Source organism: Nomascus leucogenys, chromosome X (genome assembly GCF_006542625.1).
Source record: "Nomascus leucogenys isolate Asia chromosome X, Asia_NLE_v1, whole genome shotgun sequence".
In the NCBI taxonomy this organism is placed as follows: Eukaryota; Metazoa; Chordata; class Mammalia; order Primates; family Hylobatidae; genus Nomascus; species Nomascus leucogenys.
Window position 1 is genome coordinate 20,610,586 of NC_044406.1, and position 22,921 is coordinate 20,633,506.

General features: G+C 40.7%; 1 protein-coding gene across 2 annotated transcripts in view; it reads left to right on the top strand.

The window, feature by feature from the left end:
* The window catches only part of PHEX (phosphate regulating endopeptidase homolog X-linked), a 220,776-nt gene that overhangs the window by 79,757 nt on the left and 118,098 nt on the right, over nucleotides 1–22,921 (top strand). For both annotated transcript variants that reach the window (XM_030806771.1, XM_003261145.4), the window contains exons 11-12: nucleotides 2,696–2,824; nucleotides 21,775–21,876. In XM_030806771.1, coding sequence (XP_030662631.1) covers nucleotides 2,696–2,824; nucleotides 21,775–21,876 — 231 coding nt within the window. The remainder of the gene's footprint in view (nucleotides 1–2,695; nucleotides 2,825–21,774; nucleotides 21,877–22,921) is intronic.

Consider the following 22,921-nt stretch of genomic DNA (forward strand, 5'->3'; position numbering starts at 1 on the left):
GTACACTCAAGCTTTACTTTGATGGGTTATATAAAGTATATGTAGAGAAATACTTGAGGCCACACATTGTTTTCAAACTTCCCCGTCTTATCAGTGTATTCCCATTTTCCCCCAGAGTTGTTAACTGGGTCACTGTAATTATAGTTTTAACATTTCTTTGTGATATATTTGTAACTCTCTTTTATTTTCAGTATTCCGAATATTTAAAATGTGCATGATAGTTATTAGATGGTACAACTTCATTTTCAATTTGGAAATGGAATTTTGTCTTAAACTTTGCCTATACCTTCCATCTTTGAATCTATCCTCTGGTAGGTCCAAGAGGCTTCAATTTAGTTTTCTCTGAGACCTTGCTCAACTGTCTGAGATGGTTTTCCTCCACCTGCTCACCTGGCTCTTTATTTTTATTAGAGATGGGGTCTTGCCATGTTGCCCAGGCTTGTCTTGAACTCCAGAGCTCAAGTGATCCTCTCACCTCGGCTTCCCAAAGTGCTGGGATTAAAGGCACGAGCCACTGTGCCGGGCCTCACCTGGTTCTTTAATATTTGCTTCTCTCCCACCCTTGCTCACCTCCCAGTTTATACCGTGTTACTCTCATCTTTGTTATTGAAGCTTATGTCTGACTAATTCTCCTACCACTAGAGGCCGTAAGGATTTTGTGTCTTTGAAACAGTTTTTATTTTTCTATCAATTTAAAGTTAAGTGAATGGTGAATCTTATAAGCTATGATTTCATTCAAGAGGCATTTTAGTTATTAGAGGAACTAGTAAGTATAGAAATTCTTAGTGGGCCATTACTCTGGAAGAGTAGTGCAATTATTTTGGATATGCTTTGACCCTATAAAGTCACTAGCATATAAAGTTACTTTAGGGCTGGGTGCAGTGGCTCACGCCTGTAATCCCAGCACTGTGGGAGGCCAAGGCAGGCAAATTGAGGTCAGGAGTTTGACACCAGCCTGGCCAACGTGGTGAAACCTCGTCTGTACGAAAAATACAAAATTTAGCCGGGCATGGTGGCACGCGCCTGTGGTCCCAGCTACTCAGGCGGCTGAGGCAGGAGAATCGCTTGAATCCGGGAGGCGGAGGCTACAGTGAACTGAGATGATGGCACCACTACACTCCAGCCTGGGCAACAGAGCAAGACTCCATCTCAAAAAAAAAAAAAGTCTTTTTACAGAGAACAGCATAAAACAACTATATATATATATATTTAGGTCATATTGATGGATTAAGATTCAAAACAAGTAGATTGTGTGTGTGTGTGTGTGTGTGTGTGTGTGTGTGTGTGTGTGTGTGTGTGTGTGTATTTTTAACTGCTATGAATCACATAAAAGATGATGCCCAGCTGCTCTCCACCCCTACTGTGAAGAGAATGAGAGAGGTGTAAGAAGCAGTGTGTGAACATTTAAGGTTAGGTATGAGGGGATGTTTCTTGAGCACGAAGTGCTAAATATAATATTGAATTGCCGAAGAAGGTTGTAGGATCTCTTTCTCTAGAGGTTTTAAAAATAGATTCATCCCTTACCTCTGAGAGAGGTTACCAGAAATCAGAGGAAGAATAGATGAAATTAAACCTTAATCCCATTCCTCAAAACAACCTGGGTCTAACATTGTGCAAAGGACACTTCTGGCCACCATTCTCAGGGCCTCCCTTCCTCCCTGCCTGCACCCCCACCTTCCAAGGGCAACTTACACTATATTTATTTCTCTGCTTTTATTCCCAAGAGTAAACCTCTGACCCTTCCAGGTCCTGCTTGGGAAACTTCTTACTTGTTTGTAGATGTTTTCTTGTACTGGTATAATTGGGACAGATGGGCAAAGCGTTTACATCTGTATTTTGCTTGTTTATCCGTGTGTTTTTTGCTGTGACACAATGTAAATATGCTCCCTGTGTTGTTCATGGTGGGCCATGTTCTTCTGGTCTGCCTTGTTGAGTGTGCTACTCGGAGCAAGGAAACCCTCGCTGGGCAGGAACTTTGATCACCCACTGATTCTAGACCTTCTTAGTGGAACTTTAGTTGTCAGTAGATATTAAATATTATCTGGACACTTGGATAGCATCCTCTCATGTCCCTGCTGACTACGGAAAAGTGATACCATTGTCCAGATGCTTTGTTTAATGGGGAAAATTGGGAAGAAAGGATAAATATATTATTTTAACTGTTAAAACACTTTCTTTTCTTCTTCTTCATTTTTTTTTTGTTTTGATACGGAGTCTCACTCTATTGCCCAGGCTGGAGTGCAGTGGCCCGATCTCAGCTCACTGCAACCTCCGCTTCCTGGGTTCACACAATTCTCCCACCTCAGCCTCCCGAGTAGCTGGGATTACAGGCATGCGCCACCGTGCCTGGCTAATTTTTGTATTTTTAGTAAGCACAGGGTTTCACCATGTTGGCCAGGCTGGTCTCGAACTCCTGACCTCAGGTGATCTGCTCACCTGGGCTTCTTAAAGTGCTGGCATTACAGATGTGAGCCACTGCACCCAGCCTAAAACATTTTCATGTAGTTTGAAATATAATGGGGACAAGCAGAATTTTTTTTCTTCAGCTATTTTACCTTTGCCTCTACTATCTGATGCATATATATGGGTTAGGGTGTGTATGTTTTGTAGACTGTTTTCTTCAGGTTGTTTGAATTGTTTTCAGCCATGGGTTTTATCCAAATGAAGTTTAATCTGGATCAATTATCTCCCACAGGTAATCCAGGGGACCACAACTTTGCTGCCTCAATGGGACAAATGTGTAAACTTTATTGAAAGTGCCCTCCCTTATGTTGTTGGAAAGATGTTTGTAGATGTGCACTTCCAGGAAGATAAGAAGGAAATGGTAAGTGGTACTCCCCAGCTAGCAAAAAATAATGGCAATTTAGCCAGATCTGACAAGGGTATATTCAGCAGGCTAACGTCAGCCTTCCAGGTGGTAGTGGCTTGTGGGTATTGTCTTCAGATTCTTTCAACTTCTAAGTGAAATAGGAAGAAAGGTCATCAAATGAGAGTGAGGATGAGTTAGCAGGTATTGAAGGTTAGAGGAGAGAGGTGTGTAGTTGTCCAGGGGAGTGGGAGAGTGAATAAACTGAGGGAATGTAGTATAGCTGCTTGAAGGCAGGCATGTCCAGATGTAGGTAAGATTCGAGGTCTTGAATTTAAAGAGGGACACATCACTGTGTTCTTCATCTGTTTCAACTGCATTGGAGGAAAGGGTGTATTTTTTTTTTCTTTCAGCTTTGTTGAGATGCATTTGACTAATAACAATTGTATACATTCGAAGTATACGGCCAGGAGCAGTGGCTCACACCTGTAATCCTAGCACTTTGAGAGGCTAAGCTGGGCAGATCACTTGAGGTCAGGAGTTTGAGGCCAGCCTGGCCAACATGGTAAAACCCCATCTCTACTAAAAAAAATACAAAAATTATCTGGGCGTGGTGGCAGGCACCTGTAATCCCAGCTATTTGGGAGGCTGAGGCAGGAGAATCGCTTGAACCCCGGAGGCGGAGGTTGCAGTGAGCCGAGATCGTGCCACTGCCCTTCAGCCAAGGTGACAGAGTGAAACTCTGTCTCAAAACAAACACAAACAAAGTATACAAGATGATGATTTGACATACATTGTGAAATGGTTGCCACAATCAAATGAACACATTTGTTGTCACACTTATTTACCATTGTGTGTGTGTGTGTGGGGGGGGGTGGTGAGGACACAAGATTTACTGTCTTAGCAAATTCAATTATACAATACATTATTAGTAACTATATAGTCACCATGCCATATTTTAGATCCCCAAAACTTATTCATCTTAGAACTAGAAGTTTGTACCCTTTGATCAATATCTCCCCATTTCCCTGTCCCCAGCCCCTGGCAACTACTGTTCTACTCTCTGCTTCTATATTTTAACTTTTATAAAGATTCTACATATAAGTGAGATCATATAATATTTGTCTTTCTGTGCCTGGCTTATTTCACTTAGCATAATATCCTCTGGCTTTATCTCTGTTGTTGCAAAAGGCAGATTTTCTTCATTTCTTCATTTTTATGGCTGAATATTCCATTGTGTGGTACACACACACACATCGCAGTTTCCTTATGTATTCATCCATTGAAGGGTATTTAGGTTTATTTCATATCTTGGCTATTATGAGTAATGCTGCAATGAACATGAAGGTGCAGATCTTTCTTCCATATACTGATTTTACTTACTTTGGATATATACCCGGTAGTGGGATGGCTGGATTGAATTGGTAGTCCTATTTTTAATTTTTTGAAGATTTTCCATGCTATTTTCCATAATGGCTGTACCAGTTTACATTCTTACCAACAGCATATGAGCGTTCCCTTTTTTTCCAGGAATATTTTGCCAACATTTACCTCTTAAATTTTTGATCATAGCCATCCTAACAGGTAGTGAAGTGCTATTTCATTATGGTTTGATTTGCATTTCCCTGATGATTAGTGATGAAAACCTTTTCATAAACCTGCTGTTTATGTGTCATCTTTGGAAAAATGTCTATTCAGATCTTTTGCCTATTTTTAATCAGGTTATTTGTTTTTTTCACTATTGAGAGGGTGTATTTTGAATTAGAAACGTGGATTTGGCCAGGTTTTTTGTCTGCATTTTATTTTTGATGAATTATATTTTACAAATGTCATGAAGTAAAAGATCCAGGCATGATTAATAACAATCCATGTAGTCAATAAGATACAAATATATGAGCAGCTTGGATGCAGGTGGTCAATAAACACTGAATTTACGGGCAAAGACATTGTAATGTCATGATTGTTCAAATGATTGGTATCATGTAGTGATACATAATAATACCAAATGGTTGCTATTATGTATCAGTACATAGTCATTATTGATACATAATACATGATTATGTATTATGCACTGAAGTTTGCTTTGCAATACCATATCTAAGTACATCTGTGGCAGGCCAGGTCTCACTAACACAGGCCTCCATCACAGCTGACCCAGCACGGACTGAGTAGCTAGGTTAAACATCAAAAGCTGATTGAGCCACTGCCCATACACAAAGGCTGGAATGTAACAAAGAGCCCACCAAGAGTTTTGCCTAGGCTTTTCCTGGGTCTTGAAGCATGACAAGATAATGAATGAATTCTTAACAGGACCCTTTTAGGATTAAACAAGTTTTATTGGGGGTCTGAAGAAACTCCACAGGCCTCCACAAACAAGTTTATTGGGGTCTAAAGGAACTCCCCAAACCTTTACGATTTAGCAGGAGACAAGATAAGGGTAATCACCACAGTACCTAGACCCATTTAGATTAAGTAAACTTACTGAGGCTCCAGAAGAAGGTCTTCAAGACTCAGACCTAGTTATAGATTAAAAGAACTTAATCACTTATGTCTTTCGACGAATGCACACTTTCACGTAGACATACAGCTTAGAAGGTATATGAGCTCTAGAAAACTTTGTAACTTTGAGTTGATCTGGTAATAATTTCCAGGCTTTCTCCCTGTAACCAGTGGCAGAAAATAAAACTCTCTTCTTCCCCAGTTCATTTGCATCTTGTTATTGGGCGGTGAGAAATAGCAGCCTGACCCTCAGTTTGGTCTGGGAACAAATTGACCTATGTTAACTTGTTTTTACTGTCTAAGTATGAGACTTTATGTTTGAACCTGAAAGTTCCCTTGCAAATAATTCCACTGAAGAATTAATGGCTTATTTCAAAATACTCAATATTCTCATTGTGTGTTTTCTTTTGCTCTTTGGTCAGAGTAAATAGATTGAGATCTTATCAGATAATCACAGTAGTAATATTATAATCTCTGGGAAGGCTATAAAAACAATTAAAGGATAATGAAAGATTTAAAAAATCATAGCAGATTTTTTGGCATTAGAAGAATTTTAACTAATATGGAAAGTATGTGGATTAAACTTGTTTTTCTCAGTTTTGGTGTGAAAGTCCCTTTTCCTTGTGTCAGGGTGTGACATTCTAAAATAAAGTTAATTTTGGCATCTTCCCCCTTATTTTGATGTACATGGGGGTAGTTTGGTAGTTAGGCAGATACTCATCTCTTTAACATAAAATTATTTGCCTCCCTTGTGCTGAAGCTGTTTGCCTCAGGGAATACTTAGGTTGGAAACTTATAAGAGAAGTATCTGGCCTTTTATAGCCTTTTTTTTTTACAGGGCTCCCATCCAAGAACCACCTGGAACCACTGATTTACTTGAAAAACACTCAGTATTATTAGCTACAGTCTAAAGAAAAAGAAAAGCAGAAAGATCCCCAAAGGGGCAAATTCCAGAGATCCTAACTCAGATGGAAGGCTGCCATTGTTTATTTACCAAAAAAGTTTGTTAAGCAAATGAATACAGTCAGAAGCTTAAACTTCAGGTACCGTCTCAAATTTACATGTGTACACAAATCATGTGAGCATCTGCTTGTTAAAATGCAGATTCTCATTGCATTTTAACAAGGTTCTTTTTTTTTTTTTTTTTTTTTTTAAAGTTGTGTTTGGGGTAGGACCCAAGAATTTACCTAACAAGGTTCCAGGTGGGACTGCTGCTGCTGGTCATGGACCACACTTTGAGCAGCAAGGTCTTCTCATGATTCATTTGTTTGTAAACAGCACCAAAAAAAAAAAAGAAAGAAAAAAAGAAAAAAGCCCTGGTGACTCACAAGAGCAGGCCAGGCCAGTTGACATGAGTAGCAGTACTTTGTTTACCAAAACTGGTTACATTAGTGCAAGTAACTGCTTTAATTTTCAGATCATTGAACATTTCTGTGATTCAGATTGGTTTAAATGGACTGTGAAAAACCCTGCGTTGGGACCTCCAGGCTTCGTTCCCCACCCACCAACTATGTAGTTATCTTTTGAAAACTGATACTTAGGTTTTACTAAGAGACTGCGGCCCCACTTCTCCTCCGTATCTCTGTTTTGAGAACCTCTTGATGACAGAGTTGGCCCATCTGCCTGTGGTTGGCACCCTCTGTTCTAGAGAGTGAGTAGGAGACAGCAGTTCACATTGGGGTTTCCTACCTATCAGGGTTCTCCTCTTTTTCACTGGGGAAAACACATAATTCTACCTTACTGTTTCATTAAGACTTCCCACATCCAAGTGTGCATTTGGACACACCGATACACCAACACTCTCATACTCATTCACACATATAACCATGGGAATTTAGCAAATTTAATTAGAAATGAGAAGAATAGCATGCAGAAAAGGAGAGTCCTTCAACAGAAAGCCACCAAAAGAGGTCATATAGTACAATCCCTTGCCTTCCAGCTAGTGGGACAGAGCCTTAACGCATGTGGGATTGGCTGCAAGTGTTGCTTTGTCTTTGCAGTCCAAAGTAGCACTATCCAACTGAACTAGAATATGAGCCACATTTTTTTTGGTTTGAGACAGGGTCTCACTCTGTTGCCCAGGCTGGAGTGCAGTGGCATGATCTCAGCTCACTGCCACCTCTGCCTCCCTGTGTTGGGATTACAGGCATGAGCCACTACCCCTGGCCTCCACTGACTTTTATATTAACATTTTCTCCCTCCTTACCTCCCTTTCTTCCCCCATTCTCCAGAACTAAAAATCATAACCTTGTCTATCAGAGGACTTCTTTAATTTTTTATCTTATTTAGATGAAGATTATTTATAATTTTAAAACATCTTCCATTAGCTAAGCATTTAATATTACTTTTGTGGAAAGTTACATGGAGGTGGGACTTCCCTAGAGAACTGATGATGTATCATCACCGTAAATAGAGATGATGCTCTCGTTCCACTGTGACAAGCCCTGATCCATATACTCATGACCTGAATGGCAGGAGAGAGGATTAGTTGTGTTCAAGAAGGATGTCTAAAGTTATCACTTGCTAATTTTTTCTTTTATTTATTTTTATTTTTTAATACTCTTGTCTTTTTCTTTTTTTTTTTTTTTTTTTTTTTTTTGAGACAGAGTCTTGCTCCATCACCCAGGCTGAAGTGCAGTGGCATGATCTTGGCTCATTGCAACCTCTGCCTCCTGGGTTCAAGCCATTCTTGTGCCTCAGCCTCATGAGTAGCTGGAATTACAGGTGTGCACCACCACGCCCAACTAATTTTTGTATTTTTTTTTTTGGTAGAGATGGGGTTTCCTCATGTTGGCCAAGCTGGTCTTGAACTCCTGACTTTAAGTGATCTCCCTGCCTCGGCCTCCCAAGGTGCTGGGATTATAGACGTGAGCTACCACGCCTGGCCTTGTTTGATTATTATTATTATTACTTATATCTGTAATGTATAAGTAAGTGCCCCAGATAGATACTCATGTCCATGGAGGGCAGGTGAAGGTTCTAACGAAGGCCAGGGAATGAAGGGATTGTCACTATGGGCCTAGTTGTGACTGTGATGGTCAGGACATACTGGTTTTGAAATGTGGTGATGATAATAACAGTAGCAGTTAGCTTTCACTGAGGTTTAACTAGCTGTCTGGTATTCTTCTAAGTGCTTTCAGTGTGTGAACTCACTTATCTTCACAATGACCCTGTTACTGCTGTTAGTGCCCTCATTTTCCAGATGAGGAAACAGGCTCAGAGAGTTGAAGTAAATTCTTTGGAGTCACATAGCTTGAAAATGGCTTAGGTGGGGTTCAAGCCCAGACAATCTACATGGAAACCAGTGTTCCATTCCCTTGCTTCTCTCTGAAGACACTTGAATCTTTGCCAGTTTTATGAATATGAGGAGACCAGGACCTTCTTAGTGGCTTGTCTTATAATTGCCCTTGTTAGCAAATTATTCTAATATTAAGATCCTAAAAAGGCACACTTCCATATTTTTTAACATTTCAGAGGTAGGAAACAGTTGGAATAGGTTTGGCTTCCAGTATTTCAAAATTTTAAATATAAATATAGTGGAAACCGAATTCAAATCCAACCAGTTGACATCACATTTTTGTATTCATATAATTCTCAGGAGAAAGATGGAAACGATAAGAAGCAAGCTACTATTGATTTAATCTAAGAACAACTTTGCAGGTATATCTTTGGCTCAGTCTACACACTGAGCTCAATTTCTCATATTTTGTACATACATCATTCTAAGGAGTGATCCTTGATGTTTGCAGTGGTAACCCAAAGACTCTGTAAGATTTATTATCAAAGTTTAAAAAAAATGTTTACCATTCTCTACTAAGGCAGAAATGTGAATATATACATCAAAGAAATTTTTTTCTATTGTGTTGATGGGAAAAAAGGCCTTGTTGCTTTAACTCTAGTTTCTAGAAAATTCAGTAAAGCTGAAGTTCCCATGTGAACATTTTGGCTGGGCTAAGTTCTTCTGTATAAACCATGTCTTCGTTTGTTTCATTGTAGACACTATGTCCCCGAACTACTTATCTTTATTCATGTATCTCATCTCTGCCAGTAGATATTTTTTTTGCTGCTCTCTCAAATTTTCTGCATTTTTGTTATGGAGTAAACCCTGCTAAAGCATATAATTATTTTGACACTTGTTAAAATAGTAATGAAGACTATTCAGGACTATTTCAAGAGGTGCCAAGTCTATTGCAACAGGGGAGAAAGATTAGGCCCAACTCTAAATACAGCAAAGATAGCTGGAGATTTATAGCCAGTGAGGAGAACGAGGGGGTCAGTGGATGGAAAATGATGAAGAGGAGACATCAAGAGCAGGGAAATTCTTGCTAAACCAACTTGACAGGATTCTTGTGGAAGCAGGCCAAGGTGATCAGGATGGGGATTCTTTCTAAAGTGACTTCGCAGGATTCTTGCTACAACTGGACTAGACAGGCTTGACGAGGACAGGATGGGGGTGGGAGGCTGGGAGGAGGGTACGGGCAAGACGTACTTGAGAAGAGGGCTCAGAGGAGCCTGACTAAACTTTGGTCAAGGAGAGAGTCTTTGTCAGCCCTCAGATCAAAGCTAAAGTCACTGATCTCCTATCATATATTAAAACATTCTATATGCAGAAGGTTAATCTAGTTAAAGCAGAGCAAATCTATTACACTTCAGACTCAGACTTTATTAAGTGAAGAACTAAAACTTGACTCCCTATGTAGAACAATTCACTAATTTCTCCTGCACTCTAGCAGCTATTCTATTTCTCTTTAAAGACATTGTTCATGTCCCCAAGTAATGCCATGGATGACCTAAAATATCTTCCATTTTTTTCTGAGCTGCTCTCTGCCTGAGCAATTCCAGTAGTAATTCTTATCCTAAGAAAAGAATTCTCCTCCCACCCCATACTGCTACATCTGCTGTCGAAGACTTAAATACCCATGTGGGTCCAATTGCAGTGGCGGAGTTTGAACTTGCAACCTCAATACACTAGAAGTTCACCTCATTGGTGAGCTAAGATAATTGAATTGATGTACTGCCATTAATATTCTTTAAGTTCTCCAATTCCCTCGCTCACTGTTTCTCTCAGTGGTTGAGTAAATAAGATGTAACTGTAACGTTGATGGCAGAAGTCACATGAAAGTCAGTGTCATGCATTATAGCATTGCCCTTATACTGAGGAGTTTTTCGTTCCTTACAAATTCAGCTGCTCACAAGGGTTGTTCTCAGTAAAGCCACTGTACAGATAAAGACAATGGTCCCTTCATCACAAATTGTGAAAGAAAGGATATTCTCTTTGGCTACTAAATGCCCCTGTTTCTGTTTGTCTAGTAAGTGGTGTTGGTTATTATTATCAAGATCACTTTCCAGAGAAACTTTGCTGAAGATCTGTCCAAATTAAGGCAAACCATGATAATTTGGTTTTTAAAGGGCTTTTTAATATATTTAGAAAATATTGACCTAATATAGAAATTACAACTGATTTTCTGCAAAGTTGCATTGAAAGCTCATAGCCCAGCTCTGCTCTTACCAACATGGGCAAATCCGTTAACTTCTTTGAGCTTGTTTTCCTGTTATAAATGATGCAAGAGTTTCTGTTGCTTTGGTAATGCTGTGTAACAATCAATCACAAAGGCTCACTGGCATTTGACAATAAGCAGTTACTGCTGATGCATCTGGAGTCAGTCGTGGGCCCCCATGCAGCTCTGCTGATTTTGGCCAGGCTGGCTTGAATTTCTGGGGCTTGGCTGATCAAGGTTGGCTTTGGCAGAGGTGATTGGAATGACTCGGCTCTGCTTCATGTGTCTTGCTTCCTTCAGCCGGCTAGCCTGTGCATGTTCTCATGGTGATGGCAGAAGTTCAAGTGAGCAAGTAGAAACATGTGAGGTCTCCTGAGACCTAGGCTCAGGACAGGCATAATGTAATATCTGCATTTTGTTGGCCAAAGCAAGTCACAAGGCCAGTCCAGATTTATAGACTAGGGAAATAGGGTCTGCATTTTTTTTTTTTTTTTGACAAGGTCTGGCTCTGTCACCCAGGCTGGAGTGCAGTGGTGCGATCTCGGCTCACTGCAGCCTCTGCCTCCCAGGCTCAGGCTCAAGCCATCTGCCCACTTTAGCCTTGAGTAGCTGGGACTACAGGTGTGTGCCATGATGCTTGGCTAATTTTTGTATTTTTTTGTAGAGATGGGGCTTTGGCATGTTGTCCAGGCTGGTCTTGGACTCGTGAGCTTAAGCGATCTGCCTGCCTTGGCTTCCCAAAGTGTTGGGAATTACAGGTATGAGCCACCTGTAACTCTGCATTTTTAATGAGAGGATCTGCAAAGTCACACAGTAAGGGGTGTGGATAAATGAAGGGGTATGACATTAAAGCTGTCAGTGCTGTGTATCACAAATAGGGATAAAAGTAGTACCTCCTTCTTTCATTTGAGGTGAGAATTAAATGATATAATCTATGTAGAAGGCCTAGCATAATAGCTGGTACACAAAAAGTGCTCAGTGAACGTCAGCTACTCTTATTGCTAATATTGCCATGCCTGTTGTTAATAATTAAGGTAGAATTTACAACATCAACTTCCTGGCACAGGCTGTGGCAACTTCTGCATTTAGATTGCCTCTTTTTAATTTATCATAGAGTGAGGGAGGTGCCTGGGGGGTTTTGCTGTTGCTACTCCTCCATATGTGCCTAGTGTAGTAGCTTTCATTGGAATAAAGATCCTTTTCATGCTAGTGCCCCGGCCACATTCCAGAACCCACCCTATCATTTAACACCAAGTCTGGCTCATATAAGAGTCTCATGAAATTACTCGAGGAGCCAAATATAATTTCTTTCTTTCTTTTTTTTTTTTTTTTTTTTTTTTTTTTTTTTTTGTTGAGATCATGTCTTGCCCTGTTGCCCAGGCTGGAGTGCAGTGGCGCGATCTTGGCTCACTGCAAGCTCTGCCTCCCGGGTTCACGCCATTTTCCCGCCTCAGCCTCTCAAGTAGCTGGGACCACAGGTGCATGCCACCACGCCTGGCTAATTTTTTGTATTTTTAGTAGAGATGGGGTTTCACTGTGTTAGCCAGGATGGTCTCGATCTCCTGACCTCGTCATCTGCCCTCCTTGGTCTCCCAAAGTGCTGAGATTACAGGCATGAGCCACCACACCCGGCCGTATAATTTCTAGAATAGTTCCAGATTTCATAACCCTCTACAGGCTAAATCTTGTTACAACAAATATCATCAGGTCCCAATTGTGACAGCTCGTTTATGCAATCTTTGGTCAAGTAACATCCAGCAAAACAAGTAATTTAGATAGCTCATTGGGAATTCTTTTAAAATAAGTATGAACACTTACTCTTGTCCTTGTCTTTGAGTGTGCTGCCACGACGATGACACACTAGCTCACCTTTCTTGTTTGTTTTCTCCATTTCTGGCTAGCATTGGGCAGTGTTGCCTTTGCCACATATTATCAGCCACAGTCTTGTCAAGCAGATCTGGTCAGACCTATGGAATGTGAAGACCCTGTATTAGAAATCCATTTACCTAAAGAAAACATTTATGCCTTCCAACAGATCTGAAATGGAAGTGACCAGACATAGTTACTTGCTGGGGATAATTTACCCACAGCCAAAGGCTAGACTATTTGAGACTGATTGACTTGTAAATATTATTCTGGTTTCTGATCCATCCTCTCTTAAAGTTGGAAAGCGGAAAACAGGAAAAGATGAGTTATAAAATTAGAACACAGCCTATATGTTCATATCCAGCAAATATAAATATCTACCTGAGTCTTATGAATATATGCCTTTAGATAAAAGGACATGAGAAACTCCTCCTGTACCACCAGAATAACCCACTTTATAGCACCAAATAATTTGATTTTTTCTTCTTTTGCCAAAATGTTTAATAGCTATGTAACACTGCTAATCCTGACAAACTGATATGATTTATTCACTCACTTGGCTGCCAGAAACCTCAGCATTTTCTAACTATGCTTAGTTTTTCTGGTTTAACCACATGTCCCACTTCAATATAGGTCACTTTTTACTTATTTTGTTGCCATTATTTTTTATCAGGAGCCAATCCAAGGTCATTTTTATAAATAGTTACAGTATAAGTAATTAATTAATGAATATTTAATATTTATTGGTGCGTTGATTTATTTAATGTCTGTGTTTCTAGTAAAGTGACAGTTGCCAGAAAGAAAAGTTTTAAGAGTCTCCCTGAGATTAAAGCCTATTTCTTCAGGGTTATCCACATAAATTATTAACAATGATTTCCATTTTTCACATTCCACTAATCAGTGGTTACAACTCAAGAAAACTTGCCCTGTTCTAGAGCAATGGGAAGACTGGAAACATTTTAATCTCATGTTTTTTTTTTCCAGATATTATAACTTCTAAGTATATTAAAGAGGAAAGCCTACTCAACTTTATGCCTTTTCATTAAGAATTTTATTAACATTACATTAGTTTAAGGTTAATGCACATAGTCAACCTTACTGATTCTTTTTCTTTTTCCTTTCTTTTCTTTTTCAGAACTCCTAGCCTATAATTATTCCTACTAGATATGTATTACATTTTTAAACCATTCCTAGCTGTTTGTCATGTACCATGTTGACATCACCTGTTTTAGAATGGACTAGGCTAACTTACTGAGTCACTTGATTTCCACTAAAGTTTGTGTTTGGTAGTAGGCTACAGTCATTCTGGAGACATTTGCTGTGAACCTTGTCCCCTAATATAACGATGGATTTTCTATTCACTGATAAGTTCTATTCATGGATTCAGGCTTTGAATTACTAAATCAGAGTAGGCCTCTCTTTTCAAAAATGACTTCACCTTAAAAGGGTACCGTGCATTTTTTTTTCCTTTTTCAGCTTTCATGTTGTTAAATCTCATGATCATATCTGCACAGCACCATATTTTCTATGAGTGAGTTTGTTAATATTTTCTCTTTATACTATTGGAATAACTGTTATCTGTTAGCATATATGAAAGATATTTGATTCAATTTCAACTCTGCTAGGTACCAATTGAAGGTTTCAAAAAGCATGAATTGATCAATTTGTATTTACTGAGCATCTGCTATATATTTTAGTATTAGATATGAATGTGAGATATGGACTCGTGAAAAATCATATCACGTGAGATATGAAATCATAAAACTAACAAAATTTTAAATTAGCATAATACGTTTTGTTTGCTTACATATTCATGATCTCATTTGATCTAAATCATGGTTCCTGTTCTCAAAGCTTATGGGTCTTGTTAGGCAGACCAAATAAATATAAATGAAAAGGCAACAGTTAAAGACACACGTATGTATTATTCTGATTTTAAGCCTCACAGGAACTCAGAGAGGAAATTGAAAGTGTGGGTTTAAGTGTTTGGGATTCATGGGTATGAGATAGGATTTGAGTTGCCTTGCGGGATTTCTTTATTGTCAGGGACAAAGCTTTAAAGAAAACTACAACCGATAATGGGGCAAACTGATCCCTCCTTAAAGCAATGTTGGCATATGTCCCTTCAAATGTATTAATAGAACCATCATGACTCATTTATGCAAAGTACAGAATTCTTATGTCCATGTGATGAGAGGAAGGGTAAGGAGAGGGCAAGAGAGAAGCAGGAGAGATCATTTATAATTTGCTATGATAGGAGCATCTCATTAAAGTAAAGCCCTGGATGGAAGGGTAACAAGTGCCTATGCATATGTGACTCACCAATGTCTGGTGTCTGATGTAGAACACTACGGGCAAAATCTTGGGGTGCAAAGAATGAAAAAGGAAGAACCTATTTTTAGATAACACTGGTTGAGGAAAAGAAGTAAGAACTGCCCATAGATCAACCAAATGAACTGTATTTTTATAGTATGGATCCATAAAATCTGAAATAGTTATTTATTTATTTATTTTTTTGAGACAGAGTCTTGCTCTGTCACCCAGGCTCGAGTGCAGTGGGGTGATCTCAGCTCACTGCAACCTCTACCTCCCGGGTTCAAGCGATTCTCGTGCCTTAGCCTCTCGAGTAGCTGAGATTACAGTTGCCCGCCCCCATGCCTGGCTAATTTTTATATTTTTAGTAGAGACAGGGTTTCACCATGTTGGCCAGGCTGGTCTTGAACTCCTGACCTCATGTGATTCGCCCACCTCGGCCTCCCAAAATGCTGGGATTACAGGTGGGAGCCATCGCGCCCTGCCCCTGAAATAAACAGATATTTAACAAAAGGTTGCTTTGCCTAGAGGGCTCTTACCCTGAATATGGCAGATTTTACCATAATAACACTTGAGTTAATTTTTATGTGTTATATTTTGACCTTTGACTGGCTCTAAATAAATATTTCCTATGGATAACTTCCCCTTAAGACTTCCACTTTAAGGGATTTCTATTAATGTTGTATGCTGCCTGGTTGAGGTGCGAGGTCAAAGTTTGGTGAAGAAATACTATTTCTCTATTTTTTTCTTATTTTAAAATTGCAGCAGGTTTTTGACTTGACTGAAGGCATTGTTATTATGTGATGCTGTAGAGCAGTCTAAAGATAAAAATCAGAAGTGTTCAGTGATTTATCTTCCTAGTTCCAGCATGCTAAAATAATTATTTCTCTTATTTGCATTGACATGTCAACCAATGAAATTAATCACCTTCAAAGATTTTCCTTGTTCTTGAAGTCTGCTGGGGTAGTTCAACACCATTTCACAGAAAATGTTAGACAATAAATCTGTAAAGTCTGCCAAAAAAAAAAAAAAATTGAGAACCTGAGATGGGGGATGGTGTGGGGAGTGGAGGTGCCAGAGAAGACAAGGGCAAAGAGCAGCTGAGGCTCATGGGAAAAAAAAAAGTGATTTACCCGCGTTTTGACAAATGTGAGAGGGCCACAAAGAAGTGTGGATTCAGGGAAGACAGAGGTGGTGGGGGCAGGGGAGGAGGTGGAAGAAAAGGCAGAGGAGGGAGGAAGTGGCATGTGAATAAACTATTTGTCATTTTTCACTCTGGCAGTGGGCTGAAATCTTTTTGCCTCTTTTTATTTTCATTTAGGATGCCAATCAACGGGTTACAGACAAAGAGCTTTGAAAACCTTTTCTTATTTATTTATTTAGAGACGGAGTCTTGCTCTGTTGCCCAGGCTGGAGTGCCATGGCGCGATCTTGGCTCACTGCAACCTCCGCCTCGCGGGTTCAAGCGATTATCCTGTCTCAGCCTCCCAAGTAGCTGAGGTTACAGGCATGTGCCACCATACCTGGCTAATTTCTTTTTTTGTATTTAGTAGAGACAGGGTTTCACCATGTTGGTCAGGCTGGTCTCGAACTCCTGACCTCAGGTGATATAACCGCCTCAGCCTCCCAAAGTGCTGGCATTACACGCGTGAGCCACTGCACCCGCCCTGAAAACCTTTTCAAAATGCATTAAATTTTGATGAATTTGATAGCCATTTTAATGCCCAGGAGATGCTGGACGGGGAGGGTCCTATGAAACCAAGCTGCTTAGAGAGAGGTATCTGGAAACACTCAGCCCCATTTTAATAATAACCACATACTCCATAAAAATGCCCCAGAGAGAACAGGGGCAAAGTGACCTTAAGATTCATCATAGGAATCCAAAAATTCCAAAATTCGCCAAAGATCTTTTTAGCTTGGAGAGTGCTTATTTTTTTGATAATTTATTTTAAAACATAATAAAATGTTTTGCTTTTGTACATCTTATCCCAAATAAATATTTTCTTTGGACATATTCAACTTTTTATTATTTATTGGGTGCTTTCTATTATTGCTACATCCTGGCCAGGGTATTGAGATAGAAACTTTTATTGTCCTCTTTGTCCCTATCTGTAAATATAGTAATCCCCCTTATCTGAGACAGATACTTTCCAAGACCCCTCCACCCCTGCCCAGTGGATGAGACTGGAGATAGTACCAAACTCTATATATACTATGTTTTTCCTATACCTATATAGCTATCATAAGATTTATTTTATAAAGTAGGCACAGTAAGAGATTAACACCAATAACTAATAATAAAATAGAACAGTTATAACGATATACTGTAATAAAAGTTATGTGAATGTGGTCTCTCTTTCTCTCAAAGTATCTTATGGTATTGAACTCATGCATGTACTTCCTATAATCTGTCTGATAACCAAGATAGCTAGCAAGTGACTATTGGGTGGGTATATACAGGGTGGAGATGCTGAACAAACGAAGAGTGATTCACACCCTGGGCCAGACAGGTTGGGATGGCGTGAAACTTCATCACACTAATCAGAATGGTGTGCAATTTAAAATTTGTGAATTGTTTATTTCTGGAATTTTCCATTTACTATTTTCAGACCACAGTTGCCCACAGGTAACTGAAACTATGGAAAGCAAAATCATGAATAAGGGGGTACTACTGTACTTCTCTTCCTAGTAATACGTTCATGCTGCCAGGATGCACAGAGCCATGTGTGAAGAAATATAATTTTTTGGAGAAACCTCCTGTTAAGCAGAAGGTCTTAATCCTATTTCATGGAGAAAAAGACCCACGTTTATACCAGGACTCTCTCAACCTTCTACATCTAATCTTTAGATTCTTCTGCATGCCTGTCTATCATTTTAATCTTCTCTCCTCTCATAAGTCTGTCTCACGTCTAAGGTGAATCCTTCCTGGATCCCAGGAAGGATCCCAGGAAGAATATAGTCCCTGGATCCCATCATCTCCTTTGCCCTCTGAGACACCACTCACGGCTTGCTTTGTCCCATATTTTCAGTCTCTTCCTTTTAGCTGGATCCTTTCTATTGGTATTTAAACATAGTCAAATCTCTCAGCTTTTCAACAACAACAAAAACAGTAGGAACAGCATTAGCAAGCATATGCATGAAATCCAAACTCCAAACCCTCAGACCCTTCCCTTAACCCTACGTCTATTTCTCTCCTATCTTTGCTTTTTCTCCTTCATAGACAAACTCAATTAATTTGTGCAGACTTGCCGTCTTTGCTTCCCATACACTCTACATCCTACTAGTTTGGCTTCTGTCCCCATCCCTCTTTTTCTTCCAACTTTCTCAGTCTTACTGAATGGTGGTGGTTGCCCATACCTTTCTGAAGCCTAGGAATGAATCTGACTCTCTCTACGTTCCTCACTTTCCCACATAAAATGAATCACCTGTTTCCATTGGTTTGGTCACTAAGTCTCTCCTTTGAGTCCACCCACTTCTTTCCCTCCCAATTGCCCCTCCCTAATTTGGGAAGATATAATTTCTTTTTCTCTGTGAACGTGATGGGCCAACCAATGCATGTTGCTACATGATGAGTCCCTAAAGACTTAGGGCCAGGCGTGGTGGCTCACGCCTGTAATCCCAGCACTTTGGGAGACCGAGGCGGGTGGATCACCTGAGCTCGGAGGTTCGAGACTAGCCTGAGCAATATGGTGAAACCCCGTCTCTACTAAAAATACACAAAAATTAGCTGGGCATGGTGGTGCATGTCTGTGATCCCAGCTACTTGGGAGGCTGAGGCAGAAGAATCGCTTGAACCTGGGAGGTGGAGGTTGCAGTGAGCAGTGAGCCAAGATCATGCCACTGCATTCCAGCCTGGGCGACACAGTCAGACTCATTCTCAAAAAAAAAAAAAAAAAAAAAAAAATAGGCATGCTGATAGGCAAAAAATCTAGTCCCCGGAGATTTCCTTGTCATTTTAACATCCTCCTGATGTGGGTTTTCTGTTTGAAATCGTGACTTATGCATCTCTCACTTGATTCCCTTTCACTCCCTGGCACTTCTCTCTGATTTTGGGAGGGATCCTCTGTTGCTACTAGAGGCTCTGAGCTCTCCGCTGTTATTTTAGCTCTTTGGTCAGGTCCTGGCTCTGGTCCTCATTAGCTGTGTCAGCTTGAGCAGATCATAGACTCCTTGACCCTCAATTTCCTTATCTGTCAAATAAGTGGTTTCCCCTGGTCCAGTGGGTCTCAGCCCTGACTGCACATTAGAATTACCTGGGGAACTTTTTAAACCCTCCCATTGCCGAGGCTGGACCGCAGAACAATGACACTAGCATCCCGATGCCCAAGCCTCAGGATTTTTTATTTTATTTAGAAATTTTTTGTCAGTATTATTTTTTTTTCTTTCGAGACTGAGTCTCGCTCTGTCACCCAGACTGGAGTGCAGTGGCGCAATCTCGGCTCACTGCAACCTCCGCCTCCCGAGTTCCAGTGATTCTCCTGCCTCAGCCTCCTGAGTAGCTGGGATTACAGGCGCCTGCCACTACACCCAGCTAATTTTTTTGTATTTTTAGTAGAGATGGGGTTTCACCATGTTGGCCAGGCTGGTCTCGAACTCCTGACCTCAAGTAATCCGCCCGCCTCGGCCTCCCAAATTGCCGGGATTACAGGTGTGAGCCACTGCGCCCAGCTGTCAGTATTTTTTAAAGTTCCTCCAAAGATTCTAATGGGCAGACAAAGTTAAGAACCATCGACTTAATGATTTTTAAAGGACCTTTTGCTCTTTGCTCTTCTAGCAGTTTGTGTTTTATCCCAAGTTGAAGTTTCTCTTCTTTTAATGTTTTTACCAAGTTGGGAAGAAATAGCTGTGAAGCTCCCCCGACCCCCTTCCATCTGCTGTTTGTTCTTATTTACATATGATGGAACCCAGCCCACTGATTTATAGCTCTGGTTCCCTCACAACTGTTATTGAACTGAAAACATAGCTGAAAACTTATTAAACAGAAAAAAATTATTTTGAGCTTCATGCTGACAATTTATTATAGAACCAAGGAAACATTTCAACGTCTTTTCTTCTAGAGTTAATGTTAACAATTGATTTACAACCCCATGTTCTTAAATGAAAAAGTTCATTCTGGGGCCAAACCCAGTATTTTTTCTTTCTTGGGTGTCCCATTGAGAAAGTCAAAGCATCTCTGCAGGAGAACTGGATTTCAAGGGGTGTGTATCCATGAACAGGCAGGGCCTCCTCACATTGCTGCAGGTGGCCTCTAATGTGACGTGTCAGCAGCTCCTTTCCTCCAGTCCTCTCTTCTGGTCCACAGACAGTGGCAGCAAAGCCAGGCACATATATCTTCACTATGGGTGTGGCCTCACTGTTCAAATGCTTTGCAATAGGTCTTTCAGAAGACCACCTTTCTGTAGCAGCCCCGTTTAGACCTACCATTTTATTTTATTATTTTTTTTAGAGACAAGGTCTCACTCCGTCACCCAGGCTGAAGTATAGTGATACAATCATAGCTCACTGCAGCCTCAAACTCCTGAGCTCAAGTGATCTTCCCGCCTCAGCCTCCTGAGTAGCTAGGACTACAGGTGCAGGCGCCACCATACCCGGCCTTTTAAAAATAATTTTGTTTTTATAGAGATGAGGTCTTCTTGTGTTGCCCAGGCTGGTCTCGAACTCCTGGCCTCAAGTAATCCTCCCACTTCGGCCTCCCAAAGTCCTGAGATTATATGGGTGAGCCACTGCCCCTGGCCTATACTTACTCTTTTCAATTTGAAATAACAAAACTTTTCTGAGCTGCCAAGGAGTAGAGAGGAGAGTAGGAAGATGATACAGAACAGCCGAACATTTAGTTTAACCCACGGAACTAAATTTGGAAAGAACTGGGGTCCTGACATAAGTGTGATTCATATTGGTGAAGTGTCCTTTGGGGTGCTAACTCTCCCTGCCCGTTTCTCTATGTTAACAGTTATCTCTTTTCAACTGTTCACTTTCTTCTGCAATACCTATCTGAAATGCACAGCCCATGCCTTTGCCTGCCACTCTCTCAGTCCTTTATTAAATGATTAAAATTAGTTGGTACCTTGATAAGGATGAACTAGTTTAGTAGCTACAGACAGGTAAGTTACTGGTTTGTCATAATCTATGGTGAATTCCTAGCCCTGTATACCCGTATAATTCATTTTATAGCTGGGCCACCACATTATTCTCATGGAAAGAAATGTTTTTTTTTTTTAAATGTTTTTTATTTTTTGGAGACAGGGTCTTGCTTTGTTGCCCAGGCTGGAGTACAGTGGTGCAGTCATGGCTCGCTGCAACCTCCACCTCTTGGGCTCAAGCAATCCTCCCACCTCAGCCTCCTGAGTAGCTGGGACTAAGGCATTCACCACTACACCCAGTTAATTTTTATATTTTTGGTAGAGATGGGGTTTTGCCATGTTGTCTGACTCCGGCTCGGTCTCTCTCCCCTCCTGGTTCATGACCATCCTTTTTTTTTTTTAAGTTTTCCTGTTGTCCGCGCTGGTCTCGAACTCCTGGGCTCAAGCGATCCACCTGCCTCGGCCTCCCAAAGTGTTGGGATTACAGGCATGAGCCACCATGCTGGGCCTGGTTAGTTATCTTTTAGTGGTGGAAAAAAGGGGAATTTTCCTGGAAAAAGAAGTGTTGCCAGAGCATGGAGTCAAGCTGAAAGAACCCCTTACTTACCATGTTGAGTAAAGAGTCATTTCTCTTGCAAGCCAATTTTGTTCCAGAAAACCTCGACTGAAGCTTCTTGGCTTTGACGTTCCCTCTTTGGGTGTTTTCTCGTAGATGGAGGAATTGATTGAGGGTGTTCGCTGGGCCTTTATTGACATGCTAGAGAAAGAAAATGAGTGGATGGATGCAGGAACGAAAAGGAAAGCCAAAGAAAAGGTAAGGATTCTTTTTGATGAAAAAAAAATAAGACTTCTGGTTTAATGGATTTTCAGGCTTGACATTGACTGTGTAGTTGGTTTTTGTGTTGACTGAACTGTTGACTCTGAATGACCCCAGAGTTAGCTGTCTGCTTTTGGATGAATACATAGATTTTTGTTTCACCAGGAGGTAAGTGAAAATAATATCTGAATTTTTCGAACTGCATTTTCAAATACCTTGTAATTCGGCCTTTCCTTTCTCCTAATTGCCATCTGTAAGAGGCACATGGCTTGCTGCCTGGTGAATTGTGTCATAAACTATCGCTGGATATGGCAGAATGCAGAGCAGTGGGGAGTCACAGGGAGTAGCTGGAACAAGAGCCCCTAAGACACCAAGAAGAAGAAAACCCACATTGGCCACATGTCCTTCTGCTGTGTGCATGATGCATGCAAATGTCCTGGGGCAAACCCTTTCCCGTAACCAAGCATATCTCCTTCCCGACCCATCATTTGGCACAAATGACCCAAATAGTATAGTTACAAACTGCAGACCAGTGTTCTACCATTGCTTAGGAGTACAAAAGTATTTCCTAATAGAAGTGGACACTTGCTGGGCCTTGTAAAATTTTCTGATACTATGTGACACGATAAGGGAACAAAGGAGAAAAGTATTGACAGCCATGCTGTTTAAAAGTAGAAAACGGGCTGGGCGCAGTGGCTCACGCCTGTAATACCAGGACTTTGGGAGGCTGAGGCAGGTGGATCACTTGAGGTCAGGAGTTTGAGATCAGCCTGGCCAACATGGCAAAACCCCATCTCTGCTAAAAATACAAAAAATTAGTCGGGTATGGTGGCATGCGTCTGTAGTCCCAGCTACTCTACTCGGGAGGCTGAGGCAGGAGAATCGCTTGAGCCCGGGAGGCGGAGGTTGCAGTGAGTTGAGATCGTGCCACTGCACTCCAGCCTGGGTGACAGAGCGAGACTCCATCTCTGAATAAATGAATGAATGAATCGGACCCATTTTGAATTCCAGAGATTCTGATAGAGCTGGAATTCAAGTGGGT